General features: G+C 41.1%; 1 protein-coding gene across 1 annotated transcript in view; it reads right to left on the bottom strand.

The window, feature by feature from the left end:
- Nucleotides 1-18,221, bottom strand: part of SKOR2 (SKI family transcriptional corepressor 2) — a 36,141-nt gene that overhangs the window by 12,126 nt on the left and 5,794 nt on the right. Inside the window, exons 4-6 of the mRNA XM_077816211.1 lie at nt 7,005-7,070; nt 6,512-6,610; nt 608-675 (exon numbers count right to left, since the gene is read on the bottom strand). Of these exons, the coding sequence (XP_077672337.1) occupies nt 608-675; nt 6,512-6,610; nt 7,005-7,070 (233 nt within the window). The remainder of the gene's footprint in view (nt 1-607; nt 676-6,511; nt 6,611-7,004; nt 7,071-18,221) is intronic.

An 18,221-nucleotide genomic window follows, 5' to 3' on the forward strand; every position in this document is an offset into this window, starting at 1 on the left:
AGATATGAAACAGCATGAAGGTATTTAAGAAGCCAACTCAGAGAGTTCCTCCTACACAAGCATTCAGGTCTTGAGCAGTCCAGGCAAACGACACACGTTACAATAAAGCTTAAACTTGTTCTTCATAATAATTTTAAAAACAATACTAGCTGCCTATTTAATTTTAAAAACAGCAAAAAATATCCACCTCCCTTTCCATTTCTTATAAGGAGTCTTGAAATTTAAATCTCCTCAGTGTGATAGATATGCTTGCTTTGATCTGCTTAGCTCTTGGAAGTCCAGGGGCTCCGGGCTGCTGGCACCAGGGCTGCCCAGGGTCCCTAGGGACAGCTCTGTCCGCCATTAGGGAATTTTTTCCCCAAGAAACCCCTGTAACATTTTGCGAACCCCAGTTTTGGAACCACTGCTCTAAGTAAATCTCCTGGTAATTAGACTTCAAACCAGCTGAGAGAACTGCACACTCAAGCCTGACTATGTAGAAGTTAACATGGGCTCAGTAATAGTACACTTGTATTGCTTAAACAAAATTGGAGGAATATATTTAACAATGTAAATAAGAGAGTACAGGGATGGTTCTTAACATTTCCTGTAGAGAAGGACAACTTACAATTTGTAACTGCTGCACCATTTCTTCTCTGTATGCCAGCTCCCGTTTCATCTGATCTTGAAAATTATCTGTGTGGGTTGGGGAAAAAAAAAAAGATTGCAGGTGCATGAATTAAAACCATCAACCTGTACCACAGAATTTGTATAAATAAAGTCAAACCACCACTGAAGAATTTGGTAAATGTGGCACAGTCCTTTGTCCAAAAATTATCTGCCTCCAGTGACGGGAAGTCTTGACAGAAGCTTCTTATCTGGGATAGAACACTGGGATGACTACAGAAATGTTCTGGATGGATCAAGTTTAGTTGTTTCAAAGATTGAGTTTTCAAATGCTGGCAGCTAAGTTTAGGTGCTCAGTGTAGGTGTCTAGCATTTGGGTGCTCAAGTCAATGCTAACTGGACAGAAGAAACTGGACATCCCATATAATTTTTTCCATGGGCCAGATTCTGCATGCATTGCTTAAGCAAAACTGCCATTGACTTGAGTGGGAAAAGCAAACTCTCCTAAAGAGTCAAATTCTGCTTTTAGTTGCACTGGCATAAATCCATTGACTCCAATGGAGATATTCAATAAGTGAGAACAGAATTTGGGCCACAGGCTATAGGATTTGACTCAGGGCTTGTCTCTGTGGTGACTTAGTGTGCGGCAAGCTGGGGTGTGAATCTATTGTGCATTAGCCTGCCATAGTGCACACTGACTTACTAAGACCACTACAGAACATTTAGTGCATGGCAGCAGGGTCCACTTTGTGCATGGAAGGTTAGCACTATGGATTCACACCCCAGATTGTCATGCTCTAAATCATTGTATAGATAAACCTTGAATCTTTATAAAGTAGGGCTGGAGACTGAAAGCCCAAGCAGACGACCCAGGAAACACAAGAAACTCTATACAATGCAGTAACCGGAAGGGAGAGATCTTTGAGGTGACCGAACACCATGTCCTAGGCAGCTGGGTTACAGTGCAAACTGGCTTTCCTCTATTTGATTCTAAGATAAAGCAGCAGCCTTTGGTTTCTTTCTTGATAACCATTTCACACTCAAGGTCTTGAAGAAAAAGCTCACTAGGATAAAAGATATTTTTTTTGTTGGACTACATGTCCCACTAGTTTATAAGGGGAAAAAATGAGATTCTAACTTGGACAAATAAAATCTAAAATAAAGACCTTTATGAGAAGGGAAATACTTAGAAAGCAACAATACTGAAGGTGACCTGGGGCTGACACTGGACAACTGGATAGGAACTTTCTGTACAGTGTGGTGAAAAAACAAAACCAACCAAACCGAATGCCATTTTAAGCTGGGAAGCAGAGGCATTGCCCTGGAGCTGATAGTCCTCCCCTGCACTCGTGAGACTGCATGTAAATTACTGCATGCAGCACCTCAGTGATAGAGATGCCAACAAACCAGAGGGAATTTGGAGAAGAGCAACTATATGAGGAGGGATTTACTTAATGAGTAAAAGAACTGGACTTATGCCTTGGTCATTAGGACACTAGCCTAAGACTCAGGAAATCTGATTCAATTTCCTCCTCTGCCATGGACTCCCTGTGTGACCTGGAGCAAGGCATTTGGCCTTTCTGTGCCTCAGTTCCCCATCTGTAAAATGGGGATAATAGCACTACTTTCCTCACAGTGGCATTGTGAGGATAAATACAGAGAGATTGTGAGATGCTCAGATACTACTGTGATGGGGCCATATAAGATTGTAAGATACATAGAAAGATTACAGCCTACAAGTGTCTGATGAGTATAAACAGCAAGGAAGGAAAGGAACTGCTTAGGGTGTTGCAAAGCAGAGAAAGTTATAACCCGATCCAACGGCTGGAAGTTTAAGCTAGACAAATTCAGACAGGAAATAAGGTGCACATTTTTAATTATAAAAATAATGAATCTTTGGAACAATTTACCAAAGGTTGTGGTGCATTCTCCATCACTGGCACTTTTTCAATCAAGACTGAGTGTTTTTCTAAAAGATCTATTGGGAATTATTCTGAGGAAGTTCTATGGCCTGAGTTACACAGGAGGTCAGACTAGGATGATCACAATGGTCCCTTCTGGCCTTGGAATCCATGAGTCTATAAGGAGTGATGTAATGAAACTTGAAATTAAACAAAGCAAAATTTGGTCTGAATATTAGGAAAAAAATCTGACCAATGAAGCATGAAACAGTCTCTCCAAGGGAAGTGGGTGGAGCTCCATTATTTTAGTCACTGAGAACTAAACTGGACCAGACCAAAGCCCTGGAAAATATGCTGTAGGAAACAATTCTGCATTGCCTAAGAAGATGAACATGAGGACCACAACGTTCTGATTCATCTCCAATTTCTCAACTCCTAAATGAGTATCTACAAAATTCTTTGGCCGCCCATCTCTAAGCTGCCTCAACAAGAAAGAGCAACTGATGGAAATGAGACGTTTGCAACTTTTGGAAGGACTTCTCTCTTGTCCATTAAAGAAACCTGAGTAATATAAAAATGTGACAGATTTTTTATATAGTTACAGTTACAAAGAGGGAGCAAAATTCTGCCTTTGGCGGGGACACACCTGTTTCGCACTGAGAGAAGCTGGCATATCCAGGCCATTGAGAAATTACATCCCCTGCACCCGTGCAATGTACACTGTTTTATCACAGAGGGTATCATTTTTTCCGTGTGAATGGCTTAGAATTTTGGTATAGTTACTATCCCCACGTTATGGATACAAAAGCTACCTAGGGAAATGGGTTTATAGTGGCACTGATAACATTCCACAATACCGAGGGGAACAGAGATGAATATTTAAAGAGGCCCCTGTGGCACCGCTCTGGATGCCAGTGCCAATACTATTAATTCATACGGTGCCCACAATTTGCTCAGTAATGTACAGACATGCAAGCCATGGGCCCCACCCTGACGGGTTTACAAGCAAAGCTGCGGGAGATATCTTCAGTTGGTTTGCCAGGCTGTTACAGAGCTGTCTTCCAAGTACGTGTGTTGGCTCACTGCCCTGTGGCAGAAATGAACGCTTCCCTCTTAAAAAAAAAAAATTTGATTGCAAAGGTGCTGCCCTGTTAGACTTGCAAACCAAAGGCCTCTTGTCCACAGACGAGGTATAGAACAGGCAACAGCAGCTCCTGCGCTGCAAGGGGAGGTGCAAGATTCCCCAGAATCCCCCCTCCACCTCCGCAGTATGCCTTCATCCCAACCAGCTCTAGGGATGGGAAGAGTTATTTCACCTCCATAGCCCATTCAATCCTTTGTCCGAATTACTCAAGATCATACAAAAAGAAAAGGAGTCCTTGTGGCACCTTAGAGACTAACCAATTTATTTGAGCATGAGCTTTCGTGAGCTACAGCTCACTTCATCAGATGCATACCGTGGAAACTGCAGCAGCCTTTATATATACACAGAGAATATGAAACAATACCTCCTCCCACCCCACTGTCCTGCTGGTAACAGCTTATCTAAAGTGAGCATCAGGTTAGGCCATTTCCAGGTGGAAATGACATCAGGGAGAATACAGAAGAGCAAAGAAGGTCTCTCTGAATGTCTCCCATCTTTAGCCTGGATATCAAAAAGATTAGTACATCTTCATCTACCAAGAGATTGATCTATCTGGTCCTTTTGTGACGGCCCCAGCACAAGCTCTCAACATGGAGCAAGCCGGGGACCTACAGAACCAAAACCAAAAAATCCTAGCCCTTGAGCTTAAAAAGCAGCTCCTTTTCCAGGTGGCGGCAGAGCTGCTGTGGAACAATCTATCGAGGGGGGCACAGTTAGCGAGTATGTTATATATGTTTTCTTTTGAAAGGCCTGTTTTCCCATTGTACTCTACTTGTTCTCTATTTTAAACTAGAGTAAAATTGACCACTGCTTTGTGGTATATTGAAACCACCTATTTTTCAAGCTGGTGTGCACGGATGCCACTTCCTTGGTCAAGCAGTAAGCATTATTTTCTTTCATATGAATTATATTTCATGTGGTTTAATCGCAGGGTTTATTTACATGGCAATGATGGAGTATTAATTTTACTGCAGAACGAAAGGATAAATGTGAGACCTGAATGGCAAGATTCCAAGTGCCATTTTTACAATCCCATGATTTCAAGTACATGAACTGAAGTACATGAATTACTTTAAAATCATCTAGCTCCAAGCCCAGTAGCAGAATTTGTACTGCATATTGGGTCATCCTTGTTTTATGGCATACTTCACATAACTTCATGATTTTCTGTGTATTTATTTATGAAGATGTACTAATCTTTTTGATATCCAGGCTAAAGATGGGAGACATTCAGAGAGACCTTCTTTGCTCTTCTGTATTCTCCCTGATGTCATGACTTTTGAGGGGTAAAATTCGACTCTTTCTACTTAAAGGTGGGAAAAATACTTGTTTTCACACCACAGAGAAGGGAAAGGGGAGTACAAAGGCCTGTTTTTCTGCTTGTCTTTTAAACCTTGGGAATATCTGGCATATCGAGTCTTGTCTTCATTGAGTTTGTGGAAGGACTCTTTGCAGGACCAAAAAACTGGAATGGTTTGCAGCTGAAGCAATGGCATTGTTTGGAGCTTTTTGCCCAAGAAATCGTCAGTGCCTTCAGTTGGATAAGTGATAACAAAAAACGAGCATCTGACTAAAATCCCTTCCCCTCCCAGCTGATTAAGTTACAGCTTCTAGGCTTTTGTCACGTCCTATTCCCAATAATTCTGTTAATCCACAGAACCCTGCAGCAAAAGGGGCATAGACAAGACCTGATGTTAAAATTAAAAGCAAACAGACTTTAAAAACAAAAATGCAACCAAGCTTTCAGGCCTTCTTTAGACATCAGGAAGAAGCAGAAAAGGGCACAAACAGTTGAGTTTCCTTTCCAGGACACCGTTAACACTGAGCCTCGCTCCTTCACTCTTCAGTGGAGCAAATGGCAGCAGAGGATTGGGTGCTTGAACAGCTGCAAGGCAGTGACATCTCCTTATGCACAGTGGGCGGCACGTGGGAAGAGCTGAACTGCAGTACTGAGTGCAGTTCAATGTGGCATAAGAAGAAGCGGAAAGCTGCAGATTCACCTTGGCTTGCCCAGCGCTATAGAATCATACAAATCAGAAACCAAAAAGGCCTATTATGTCGTCTAATCTGTCTCTGGCCAGTGCAGGATTTTCTCTTGCAACATATTCTCCACTGCTTCACTTAGTCTATTTTGAAAAACCTCAAGCAATTGGTCTTCCACCATAGGGGAGAAAATTCCATATTGGTTTTATGATGTTCCTCATAATCCTTTGTTTATATGGCATATTCCATCACCTCTTAATGACCCAGATCCTCAGCAATGGCCAAAGAACATGCAGTCCACCTCAGGACAGAAAATGCAGAAGCGGCCTTTGCATGCCCCAAATTTAGGCTGAGCCAGTCCCACAGCATCACTTAGAACAGCCTGAAGGCCACTGGCTAAGAAGGCCTAGTGGGGTTGATTCAACAGATGGGCATGACACGGTAGACTGCAGTCCCAACTGTTCCCTTTTGGCCAGCTGCAGGACAACAGGTGTGGCATAGGCCCTAATGCTGTAGGTTCCCCTTTCAATGGAGCGCGGCTAGTTATGCTGGCTTTGTGGTCAGAATACAACAGTGGGGCAGGTCTTGGTGGACCCCTAATGTTTTCAACAGGGAAATGAAAGTTACCAAAACCAGTTTTTCAAACTTGTGGTTTATACTTATCCAGAAATACACAACATCTCACTTCAAGTTTATGCTTGAAGGGCCTGACCTACTGCCGTTGAAATCTATGGTAGAATTCCCATTGACTTCAGTGGGGCCAGCTCAAGTGTCCAGTGACAAACACACCTATAAACATCATTCCTATATTTTTATAAATTGATAATAAATAATGATGACATTCTACAAACAGTGAAAACACAGAAATATGTCTTACTGAATACTGGGAAAGAAGCGTTTCCTTTCAACACTTGGAATTCCTGTTCTAATCTCCTCCGTAAATCTATTTGTTCAAACAAAACCTTCTGAAGTTCTTCTAACAAAGAGAAAAGAAGAGCTGTTTTACTAATTTGTATAAATAACTCTTGAGCGAACTGCTATGTGTGGCAATTCATTATTATAAGAAAATATTTTAGTAGTTTAAAAAAAACATTGTATAGATCTAGGATAGATTTTGTGCAGAAATCCATGAATATAAATCAATGTAATATATTATTTTAAAGTATTGTATTACAGTGTCATGTATTGATTGATATGTATGCATTAATCTCAATTATATCTACCCAAAGATCCATATATTATTCATATGTTACTTGTCAAGCTTAAAAATATAGTGCTGAACAAAAATACTTCCCTATTATCCTTATATTCTATTAAAACCAAGAGCATTTTAATAATATCAAAGCTGGGGGTGGGGGGGAGGGTGTTACCTTTCCCCATGTTTTCTACGTCCTTCTTCAGTGAATGAGGTGAATTGGTTTCTTGCGTGTGTTCACCTTAATAAAGAAAGGAAAAAGTTATTGATTTATAATACGTTGCTTCTTATCGGGTATTGTTCTTTCATCCTCTTTGAAAGTCTGGACACAAGGTTTCAGCATTCAGAGCTCATTCCTGCAGCATAGGATAAACCACCATTGACGTCAAAGGGAGTTCTGCCTTTGCAAAGGCTGCAGAATCAGGCCCTTATCATAATCACCAGACTTCTGATGTCATATCTTCTATGATCTTAAGTGTTATTTTAGATGTCCAAGGCTTCAGAAATGCTCGGCACGAAATGTCATTGCTTAGAAGTATTTTTTATAAACAGAATTTATCACCATGATGTTTAGTGTACACTAGCTCCTAATTTCAGATGGTAACTAGTTGGCATACGTGCTCCTCGAAGGCCAAGGCAGGTGCATAGGTGCGCTAAGTGAGTGAGGGTATAGCATCCCTTTCCCAGCCCAGGGGCAGGGTGTGGTTCAGATGGATATGCAGACCATGCTGCTGCTAAGGTCTAAGGACAGGAGACATGATACATGATAAATGGAGTGGGGAATAGTTATTGATTTACATCAACAAGAGAGAAAGCAATGTCCAAATCTTGCTGTCCTTCCTCCAAGACATACCAAAGTCCCAAACTGTCCTCTCTCTCCCCCGACAGCTAAAGAAATTACATCCATACCTTGACTACGTCACCTCCCTCTTCTCTGGCCTCCCTGATATCCACTTCACCCGTCTCCTACTCATCCAAGATGTGGTCACTAACATTAATTTCCTTCCCAGATATGCCCACGTCAACCCGCTCCCCAACCATGCACGGCCCCAATGGCTCCCCATTCTCCACATCAAATTGAAACTTCTCATCCTCACTTTCAAGGCCCTGCATAATTCTGTCTCACCCGACATCTTGAATCTTGTCTCTTACTGCGTCACCTCTGCACTGCCACAGATACCAACCTCAATGCCTCTCTCATTCACTTCTCCCTCAAACATCAGCCTACCTTCTTCCATCCCACTCACTATGCACAGGATGCCCAAGCTAATGCCTGCTCTTCATTCACATCCCTCCTGAAGACTTACTGAATCTATGATGCCCACAAAAAAGTGACCCAACAGAGGGGCAGGACATTATGGATTTGGATTTATTTTGCCCATCAAAGTTACGTCCATCAGCACACATTCCTGCTCCTTTCCTGCTCCTACTGGTTAGAAACAGGCCAATTCTATGGAGAAAACGCCCTTTGAAACAGCCTTTTTGCTTGCATGAGGACTCTGATATTAGGCCCTAATTTAGAGCATGGCCTTGATAAATCTGCGCAGACATGGTACATTTGAAGCATACTAGATAATTGGCCTTTGTCGATAAACTTGTATAAATAGGAATCCCTTTCTTTTGTTTTTTAATTAAAAGATTTCATTTTTAAAAGAGATTAATCTGGAAGTTAGTATTTAGAATGCTTTAATGTAAAAAATACTTTAAAATGAATATGGGACTCAAACAGATTGAATAGTCTTTCTGGAATTAACTGGCAGAGTGTTAAATTAGCACAGGGTTTGAGTATGTGCGGGGGGGGGGAGCATGCATTCCCACTGGCAGTGCTAATTACTGGGTTTTAGATTATATGCTCTTCAGAAGAGGGACTGTGTCCTCTTTTGTGTTTCAAAGGGGCCTAGTACATTCTGGGGGTCAGCACAATCTAAATTACACAGAACAATCTCATCTGTTTAGGAAACATTTCTATTTTCATCACTGTCATTGGCTTAGGAGCATGTTTTCCATTCCCTTTTGTAGTATTGGTATTTAGCTCTTTGCAAGCACTGGGCAGGCCACTGCTACGTGAAGAACTCACCTTGACTTTAATGACAGTTCCAAGAGCAGAGGGCTAGAAGGATTGTGGACATGGGAGTTAGACAGCTAGGCACTTCTGAAAATCCCACTAGGTGCCTAGCTACATTTTCAGGTGCCTAAATGCCTTTACAAACCTGGACCGTAGGACTCTAACAAAGTCAATGTGATTTAGGCTCCTAAGTGTCCAAGATGCATTTGAAAAAGGAGCTTAGATCCTTCAGTGCAGGGACTGCATCCCTAGCAGCTCTGTAGGGTGAGAGATTTATGATGCTAAATAAATACTAAGTAACAGGGAAAGCAGAGTAACTTCTATTTGAGAAGAGAGAGAAAAACAGTCATAAGGATTCAGTGAAACAAGTCTCTCAGAGCCTGTGTTAGAGGATACGGTAGAGCAGATGTTCCCAAACTTTTTTTGGAGGGGGGTGGGGGGGGACTGTGCTCCACCTTCTCCATGGGAGTCACATAACAGGCCCACCCCCAGCCGAAGTTCCACTCATCCAGCTCACACCTTTGGTGGCATCAGGACCCAGCTGGCTCCATCCCTGGAGGAGCTCCTGGAAGTGGAGAAGATCAGGGCTCCTCCCTCTCCCTCCCCCCTATCCCAGAGCCTCTCACTCCAGGAGGCTCCAGATGGTTTAAAATACATAGGGTGCGGCCAGCCAGGCCAGGCCAAAGCAGCAGCAGGGACAGTGCACAGAGAGTCCCCAGTGGGCAGGAGGGGGAGAGCAATAGGTTGGTGCAGAATTGCACTCCCCCTGATGGCTGGGGCTTCCCTGCGCAATCTCCCCAATGCTGCCCTGCCCTGGACATCTGGCCAGCATCAGCCCTGCACCCCACCTCGCTCCCCCGATAGCCTCATTGCAACTATTCACCTATAGGGGCATGCCCCATGGCTTGAAAACCAGTGCGCTGGAGGACTCAGGTAATTTCTGACTCTAATTTCTATTATTCTCCATGGATTTAAATCTGTTTGATACACTGTTTTAGGTTTTTACATAATGGCCAACATTTTCTTAAGAAGAGTGGGATCTTTTAAAAGCACCTAAGTCACCTAGGAGAAAGTCCCATTGAGTTGAAGTTGACATCAATGAACAGGTGACCTAGGAGTAAATGTACCATTAAAGTCAACTTCAGCTCCATGGGACTTTTGCTCCTAGGTCATTTAGACGCTTTTGAAAATCCCACTCATTTGAGCATGGATCTAAAAGCCTAACTTTAGGCTTCTATTTTTGAAAATTCTGACCTGGGCTTATTATTGTAGTATTGAAGGCCCCAGTCCTGCAGTGAGTCGGCCCTAAGGAATCCAATTTCAAGACGAGGTTCTAAGTAAATAAAACATGCTGCATTTACTATATGGAGCAGGACTCCTGATGGTTTACCTGCTAAATCTGTGAAAAAGCCAGATGGTTAAAATAATTTTTGGGAACCTAGACTTTGTAAAATATTACACTTATACAGACTAGCAGAACTTTAAACATTTAAAATGTATGCAGCTCCTTTTATATATGTTTTTAAAATTCTGTGCGAAGACAAATAGACAAAAGTCTTAAATTTTAAGCAGAAAGCTAGTTACACAACTAGACAGGAGGCTAGATGATATAGGGACATTAATATCTGCCTCCTTCGGTCCCCCGGCGTGAAATCTGGTTTACATCATACTGTAAATGAAATCATTTTGATGTTCCATACTTAGAACCTAATGGATATTTGCCCACATTGTAAAAGATGTGGTATAATTGGCAATCTCTGCTAAACAGAGATCTAGAACTGAATGGGATATTGCAGAGAAGGTAATTGGCAGAACTTCATGGGCTGTTTGCAAAGCACCTTACCACATTTGGCTGCCTCTAGGCAATACATTCAGATTTAGCAGAACTACAATTCAACAAATTGAAAAATAGGGATAAAGACATGCTCAAATTCTGGCTCACTGTGCAGTTATGCACACCAGAAAAACAGTGCACAAGCTCGTACAGAGTGGGATGCCCCAATTCCATCTCCTTAAAACACACAAAGAGCCTGATCTGGAAAGCCTATGCTACAGAAGACATAAAGGAGCACAGTCAATGGTGACATCTGCAACATCCTGGGAGGAACCTCCCCTCCAGATTCCTGCCCAGGACATTGGAACAACCAAAAAAGAATGACCCCAGAGTTTCCATCTCACATTATTTTAAAAAATCCAAAACACTGAGCCCCGTGCATGATGAGATAGGAATTTGGCAGTTTAGCCTGGCCTGCATGATTGCAGTGGAGATATGATTAATATAGTTTATATAGTGGTTGCCATTAAAATGTCAGCACATTTTCCCCAGATCTAGAATAGCAGATAACTGTGGTATTGCAGATACTACTATGTGGTAACCATTTGAAATTATGACTTTTTAATAATCCTGTTCTTTACTGTTTGTACAGGTGCTGCTCTGATGCAACTGAGACTGGGGCCCCATTGCACTAGGAACAATGACAGTCCCTGCTTTCAAGGACTTGAAATCTAAACAGACAAAGGGTGGGAGAAAAGACATATTAGCCTCATTATACAGATGGGGAATGGAGGCAAAGAGAGTTTAAGTGACTTGCCCAAGAACAGACAGCACGCCTGTGGAAGAGCCCGGCACTTCCAAGTCCTGTCCCTTACTCACATGTCCATCATTCTTTTGTTTTGCACTTTGCAAGTAGACTTGGTGCTTTGATGTGCTCCCAGCACTAAAGGTCTCAATGCAGCAAAACTCTTAAAGGCTGAGATGGGGAGGTTATGCCTGTTTCAAGGGGCCTGTTCCATATAATATAATCACAGATATTATTCCTATATTCTTGTTTTTTTCCCATAATCTGTTTTTTACTCTTTTCTATCAAGTTTAATCAGTTTCTCCTTTTTCGTATACATGTTAAAATTTGCTACATTTTATTTGGTTATTTTAATTCAAGGTCAAACTTTTAAAACCCTTTCTAGGAATGAAAAAATTATGCAAATCTCACATTGGACTAGATTCGGATCTCAGTTACACCTATAAAAATTATAAGTAACTTCACTGAAATCAGTGAAGTTCCACTAGATTTACTTGAATATAGCAGAGATCAGTATTGATAAACTATTTTTCCAATGGCAGTTTTGTTCATATGGAACTACTGGATTGACTACATTTATAGGGAATTTACAGGCGAAATTCTGCTCTCAGTTATTCCAATGCAATTCTGGAGAAACTTCATGGAAGTTAAAGTCATTTTAATGTAACTTTTGGCAATATAGAAGGTGTGAAATTTCTGGATTATATATTTTGAGTATTTCTTGGTGCATATACATTGCTTCTTGTACTTTTCTCCTAAATTTTTAATAATGTTTTTAAAAATGTGGTTAGTTAACTAAAATGTAAACATTTTGGTATAAGGTACTATTAACTTATCTTCTGGAAAGACTTAACTTTTTTCCCTCTTGAATTTTCATTAACTCTTAAGAGATTTGAGACAGAAACCATAGAAAATAAATTATTTTAAAAATATAAGAAGGACCAAACCATGCTCCCACTGAAATTAGTGGTAGATCTGCTATTTACAACTGAAGCAGAACAGGACCCCAACATTTTGGAAGATATTAATTTGTTGCCTAATTCTTCAAAATGTATGGTTTTAATCAACAGACCAATTCTGCAGACACTTGTGCACATGAGTAGTCCCACTGATGTCAGGAGAAGGCAGTTATTCATGTGCTTAAGTATTTGCCAAAAAGAATCCTCAGAAAGGGCTATTCTTAAAAATATGAGTGGTACAGGACTAAATAAATCACTACACAACATGCAAGTTGCCAACTATTGAGAAAAATCTTCAATGTTGTTGTGTAATTGGGAATGTGTTTTCATGATGAGCTAATTTTAAAGTAAAACTGAAAGGTCCCCTCTTACGTGTATTCAGAAGATTTACTGTGAAACATTTATTGTTGACTTTCAGAAATCAATGCACACTTACAACCAGTATGCGTGAAAATCATAATATATTAAACATATTCAACATGTACCTTTTTAACATCTGTACGGTCTTCTACATTTATTATAAAAGCTCATCTATGCCTATATATTTATATCGATACAGTTACTGTGGGGCCAGCATTTCCATTATAAGCTGAGTTTATATAATGGGATTGTAAAAATTCATTCTGGGGTGATGTGAAATATACAAGATCTCTCTGTCCAGAAAAAATGCTTAACCAAAATAAACAAATAAATAAAATAAATAAAAACCCCCAGTAGGCTTTTTTTAAAAAAACCCATCAAAATAAGAGAAAATACAGATTGGATGATCAGTTTATACTTCTTTTGGGAAAAAGGCTAGGTGCTTGTATGACTCAGAATTAATAAAGCGTTTTTTTAGTTACTAACATTTTGTTAAAAGCGGACAGAATTGGTGACAGTAGCAGTTATTTTGTTACATAAGTATTAAATGAGAGTGTGAAAGATAAGTTAAAAAACTGAGGAATACAGCAGAGTTGAGACAGGATAGGATACAAATTATATTAAGCATGTATATTGTTGTTATACAAGGTACAGCCATGATTTCTTTTCTTAATCAGTCCATCTCATGGGGTCTGTCTTTCCTCAAAGAGTTCCGGTGATGTTTTTTAAACTGTTATTCTAAGGAAAACACTACCGTAGTATGATGTCTGCACCACAGGTATAGCTGGTAAACATAGTCCTTCAGGCTTTCAGTTCTCTACAACCACAGAAGCTGTACCCTTAAGTATCCTGTAATCCCCCCATTTCAAAGGAAGTCACAGATGGCTGTCAGATTCTTGGGAAAGCTCAATCCTCTGACATCCTAACACAGAAATGGAATAGTACTAGGGAAAGTTTTTCTGCACTTGCTTGGTTAAACTTTAAAAGGATAGTCTTAGGTTGTTGGCTCTCTGACTGAAAGCTGCATATCAGAATGGAGGAATGGGCACATGGCATGATGGGTAACTCCTTCAGCCTCCACAAACAGAGATCTTGGAGGTAGAGAGGCTTCCTAACAGGCAGAGAAAGGCATTTTTGTAACTCCTCAACCCTTGCCCTTGTGGGAGGCGGAGAATGGGATGGGAGAAGGGAGAGTTAAAGGTGACCTGAAAAGGATTTTTCCTTTAATAATAGAGCATATGACGTGTGTGTGTGTGTGTGTGTGTGTGATGTACAAAGGGGGCCTGAACTTTTTAAAAAGGGTTTTTCTTCCCCTACTTGTTTTTTACCTAAAAAAAAAAAATCTAGGAACGTTAAGTCTGGTCTCCCCTGTTTTTCCTGAGGTACTTCCCTAGGGGGCTCAGCATCCATTGTGTACTCTCACTCCTTAATTGAAAGGGAGGAGGTGTTGAATACTTAATGGGCTTCCTTTCTCTTAAATATTAATTAAAAGCTAAATAGATGTCTAAAAAAAACCAAAACCACACACACTACACAAAACCCAACAATTTTAATCAGTAAAAGGAAAAATCCCTTCCCCTCTTTATAGCACAGCTGTCACTCTGCAGGGCCTTTCCTACCCACAAGCTTAGGCCTGTTAAACTAAAGGTGTCTTTTAAAACCAAAGTAGTTAAACTGGTGCAAACTCTTGGGTAGACACTTATTTTAGATTTAAGAGTGGCCTACTTTGGTTTCACTTAATCCTGTAAAAAAGCAGATTAAGGCCACGTCTACACTATTGGAAATATAGCAGCGTAGCTACAGCGCTGTAGTTTTGCTGGTATAACCCTGTAGTGTAGATGCAGACTATAGTGATGGATGGGGTTTTCCCAGCACTGTAGAAACTCTACCTTTCTGAGCAATGGAAACATGCTTCCATCGACCTAGCTGTGTCTACACAGGGGCCTTGGTCAGCATAGCTAAATTGCTAAGGAGAGTGCGTTTTTCAGTCCCCTGAGCCCCCTGGCTATAAATTTTAAGTGTAGACCAGGCCTAAGCTAAACTGAAACAGGTCACTGTTAATTGGAAATAAGAGTGTCTAGAGAGGGTGTAGCAGGGCAGGCTCTACTGCTGCCTCTTTGCACAACAGAAACTGGCTCAGACTCTACTGGTGGTGTATCCACCGTGCTCCACCAACACCACCACAGGCCCATGCAACAGGGCTACTTAGAACATCCTCAGTGCTTTAGACCCTCTCCTCAGGACCTGAGAGGGGCAGAGGTCTCCCTTCCCTGAGGCCTATGAGTGACTGGCCTCAACTAGCCCTGTTCCTTCCTGTGTCTCTTTATCTTTTTGGGCTGGTGGGCCCTTTACCTCAGCCAGCCTGATCATCTAATTACCTCAGTCAGCTATCTCCAGAGAGCTAATTGGTATCCAAATGATCAGCGTACAGGCTCACCTGTTCACTCCCTGCACTCTGTCACAGAGGGGTTTGTGCCAATTTAATGACATCAGTTTATAAACACACAGGTAAACAGGTGCAAGTTTGTGTGCAGACAAGGCCTTGGCTCTTGTGATGTCAACATTTCACTAACACTCCAGTCACCAGAGTAGCAAAGACCTGAATTTCTAATTTAAAGAAACCAAGAAATTAAAAAATTAAAAGAAAAAAAAAGCCCACATTTCAGAGCATCTTCCTACCCAATAAAGAAACAAAAGGGACACAAACCCATGATTTTTTCACCCTCTGTGTGTCACCTTAAGTACTTTTCACTTCTATACAGCCTTCCATCAGAGGCTGTTCAAATGCTCTGTAGGCAATGACTAAATAAGTTTCACACTGCTCCTGCTATACTGATGGGGAAAGTTAGTACAGAAAGACCGAGGGCTAGTCTACACTGAAAAGTTACATAGAATCATAGAATCATAGAATCATAGAATATCAGGGTTGGAAGGGACCCCTGAAGGTCATCTAGTCCAACCCCCTGCTCGAAGCAGGACCAATTCCCAGTTAAATCATCCCAGCCAGGGCTTTGTCAAGCCTGACCTTAAAAACTTCCAAGGAAGGAGATTCCACCACCTCCCTAGGCAACGCATTCCAGTGTTTCACCACCCTCTTAGTGAAAAAGTTTTTCCTAATATCCAATCTAAACCTCCCCCACTGCAACTTGAAGCCATTACTCCTCGTTCTGTCATCTGCTACCATTGAGAACAGTCTAGAGCCATCCTCTTTGGAACCCCCTTTCAGGTAGTTGAAAGCAGCTATCAAATCCCCCCTCATTCTTCTCTTCTGCAGGCTAAACAATCCCAGCTCCCTCAGCCTCTCCTCATAAGTCATGTGTTCTAGACCCCTAATCATTTTTGTTGCCCTTCGCTGGACTCTCTCCAATTTATCCACATTGGCATAGCTATGTCTCTCAGAGGGTGTGAAAAATCCATACCCCACAGCGATGTAGTTAAACTGACCTAAGTCCCTGCATAGACAGTGCTGGGTCGAGGGAAGAATTCTTCCATCAACCTAGCCACCACCTATCGGGGAGGTGGATTACCTACTCTGACGGGAGAACCCTCTGCCGCTGTAGTGTTTCAAGTGTACACAAGCCTGCAGGTAAGCGGACCTAACCCCTGGTGCAATCCGCCTCTCAGGGAGGTGGATTACCTACAGCAAAGGGAGAACCAAGCCCATCACAGTAGTGTCTACACTGAAGTGCTACAACTCTGCTGCTGTAGTGTTTTAAATGTAGATGTGACCTAATTGATTTGGCCACAGTCACACAGCAAGCCTGTGTCAGGTCCAGGAATATAACCCATATTCTCTGACTCAGTTCTACGCTTTCCCCCCAAAACCAGTCTTCCTTTTCTCACAAAATTCCCCCTACCTCCACACTTCCATGCAATTTATTTGTAAGCCTGGTCAGCTGGAGTCATGCTCCCCTACCCATGGCTGCCTTAGGGCTGTAGTAACTACTGCAGGCTAGTCCCTGCCTCTGCATCTCACCCCTGTCTGGAACTGTCTATTGTCTTATTTTAAAGACTTCAACAGCAGGCTGACTCTCCCCCTTGGATAGTTCAGCCTGCCATGAAGTCAGCATTCATAGCCTGCCTGGATATATATCACTTAGAGGCCATTGATATTTTATGCTGGATAGAGCCCATGTACATAAACAAGCAGCTGCAGTGGTGGAGCCATAAGAGTCTACTAGATAAATAAATATGCATTTAAAAATATAGATAGATTTTTAACTGGAAGACTATGAGACCTCCAAAAGAAACCATTCTGTGTTAACAAGTAAATAATGGTTGCTTTAACAATTCTTGAAGAAATGCTTTAACAATTAACAATACAATTCTTGAAGAAATCCTACCAAAGAATGCATTTACTTAAAACATTCAAACACCTTCTAAAGGAGCCATGTCACATTTTGGGATTAAGTAGTATGTAAATCAGGATTCAGGAAAACACATACGCACATGCTTAAGTGCCTTCCAGAATCGGGATGTACATAAATCTCTCTCTCAAAAGCTAGATGTTTAAAAGGTTAATTTGTCTTAAAAAAAATCAATCAGGAATCAGTTGTACTTCTGTGCAGATAAAGTCTATTTTATATACTATAGTCTATTTCATTTAATGTTTAAAAACAAAGAAACTGATTTTTTTAAAAATCTGTATGATGAGAGAGTGCATGAGGACTGAAGAATGGGCTCCACTATTACCAAACTCAAAACATACAAAAACCATTATCAGGACCTCAAAAATCATGAGATTAAAAAAAAAAATCTTCCAATTTGAAACTAAAGAAATAATAAATCTGGGATTCTTTTTATTTGCCTTTTGATTTTTGAGCCCTTAGGGTACATATTCAAGCTTTCCTCTGTAAACACAAAGGCTAAGAAATTTACTTTTTTAATGGAAGCTAAGATTCTTCATGCAACCACAGGATTCCAGGAGAGCTGGTTTTACAAAACACCAAATATTGATAAAATCAAGAGACTTGGCAACACTGCTGAAGGCTCATTGGTAAAAACCTGAAGAGGCAGAAGCCAGTTATTTCAAACTGAAGGCCCCAGTCTGTTCCGTAAGTGCAGATCCATTTACTTATGTAGAGTCCCACTGAACAATTTGCAGGGTCAGGGCCTAAATCTGCAATTTTGCCCTTTTCTCTCCCCATACCAGAGTTTTGGTTTCTCTGTTTTTTGCCACCAGCTTGTGTGAAAATGTTAACGTCATTTAAATTTGGGGTCCGGTTCTGAAGCCACTGGGGCCTACTTATGCAAGTAAAGACTGCAGGATTGTGCCTGTAATTTGCTGTGCTTAACAAACATTGGGCCACTTTGTACTCTCCATTACTCTGGTGCAAACCTACAGTAATTTCAGTGATATCAATTGAGTTACTCTGGATTTACATTAGCAAAAAGGAAAACAGATTTTGGCCCACTGATTATAATTTAGG

The sequence above is a fragment of the Eretmochelys imbricata genome, chromosome 5, assembly GCF_965152235.1.
Source record: "Eretmochelys imbricata isolate rEreImb1 chromosome 5, rEreImb1.hap1, whole genome shotgun sequence".
Lineage (NCBI taxonomy): Eukaryota > Metazoa > Chordata > Testudines > Cheloniidae > Eretmochelys > Eretmochelys imbricata.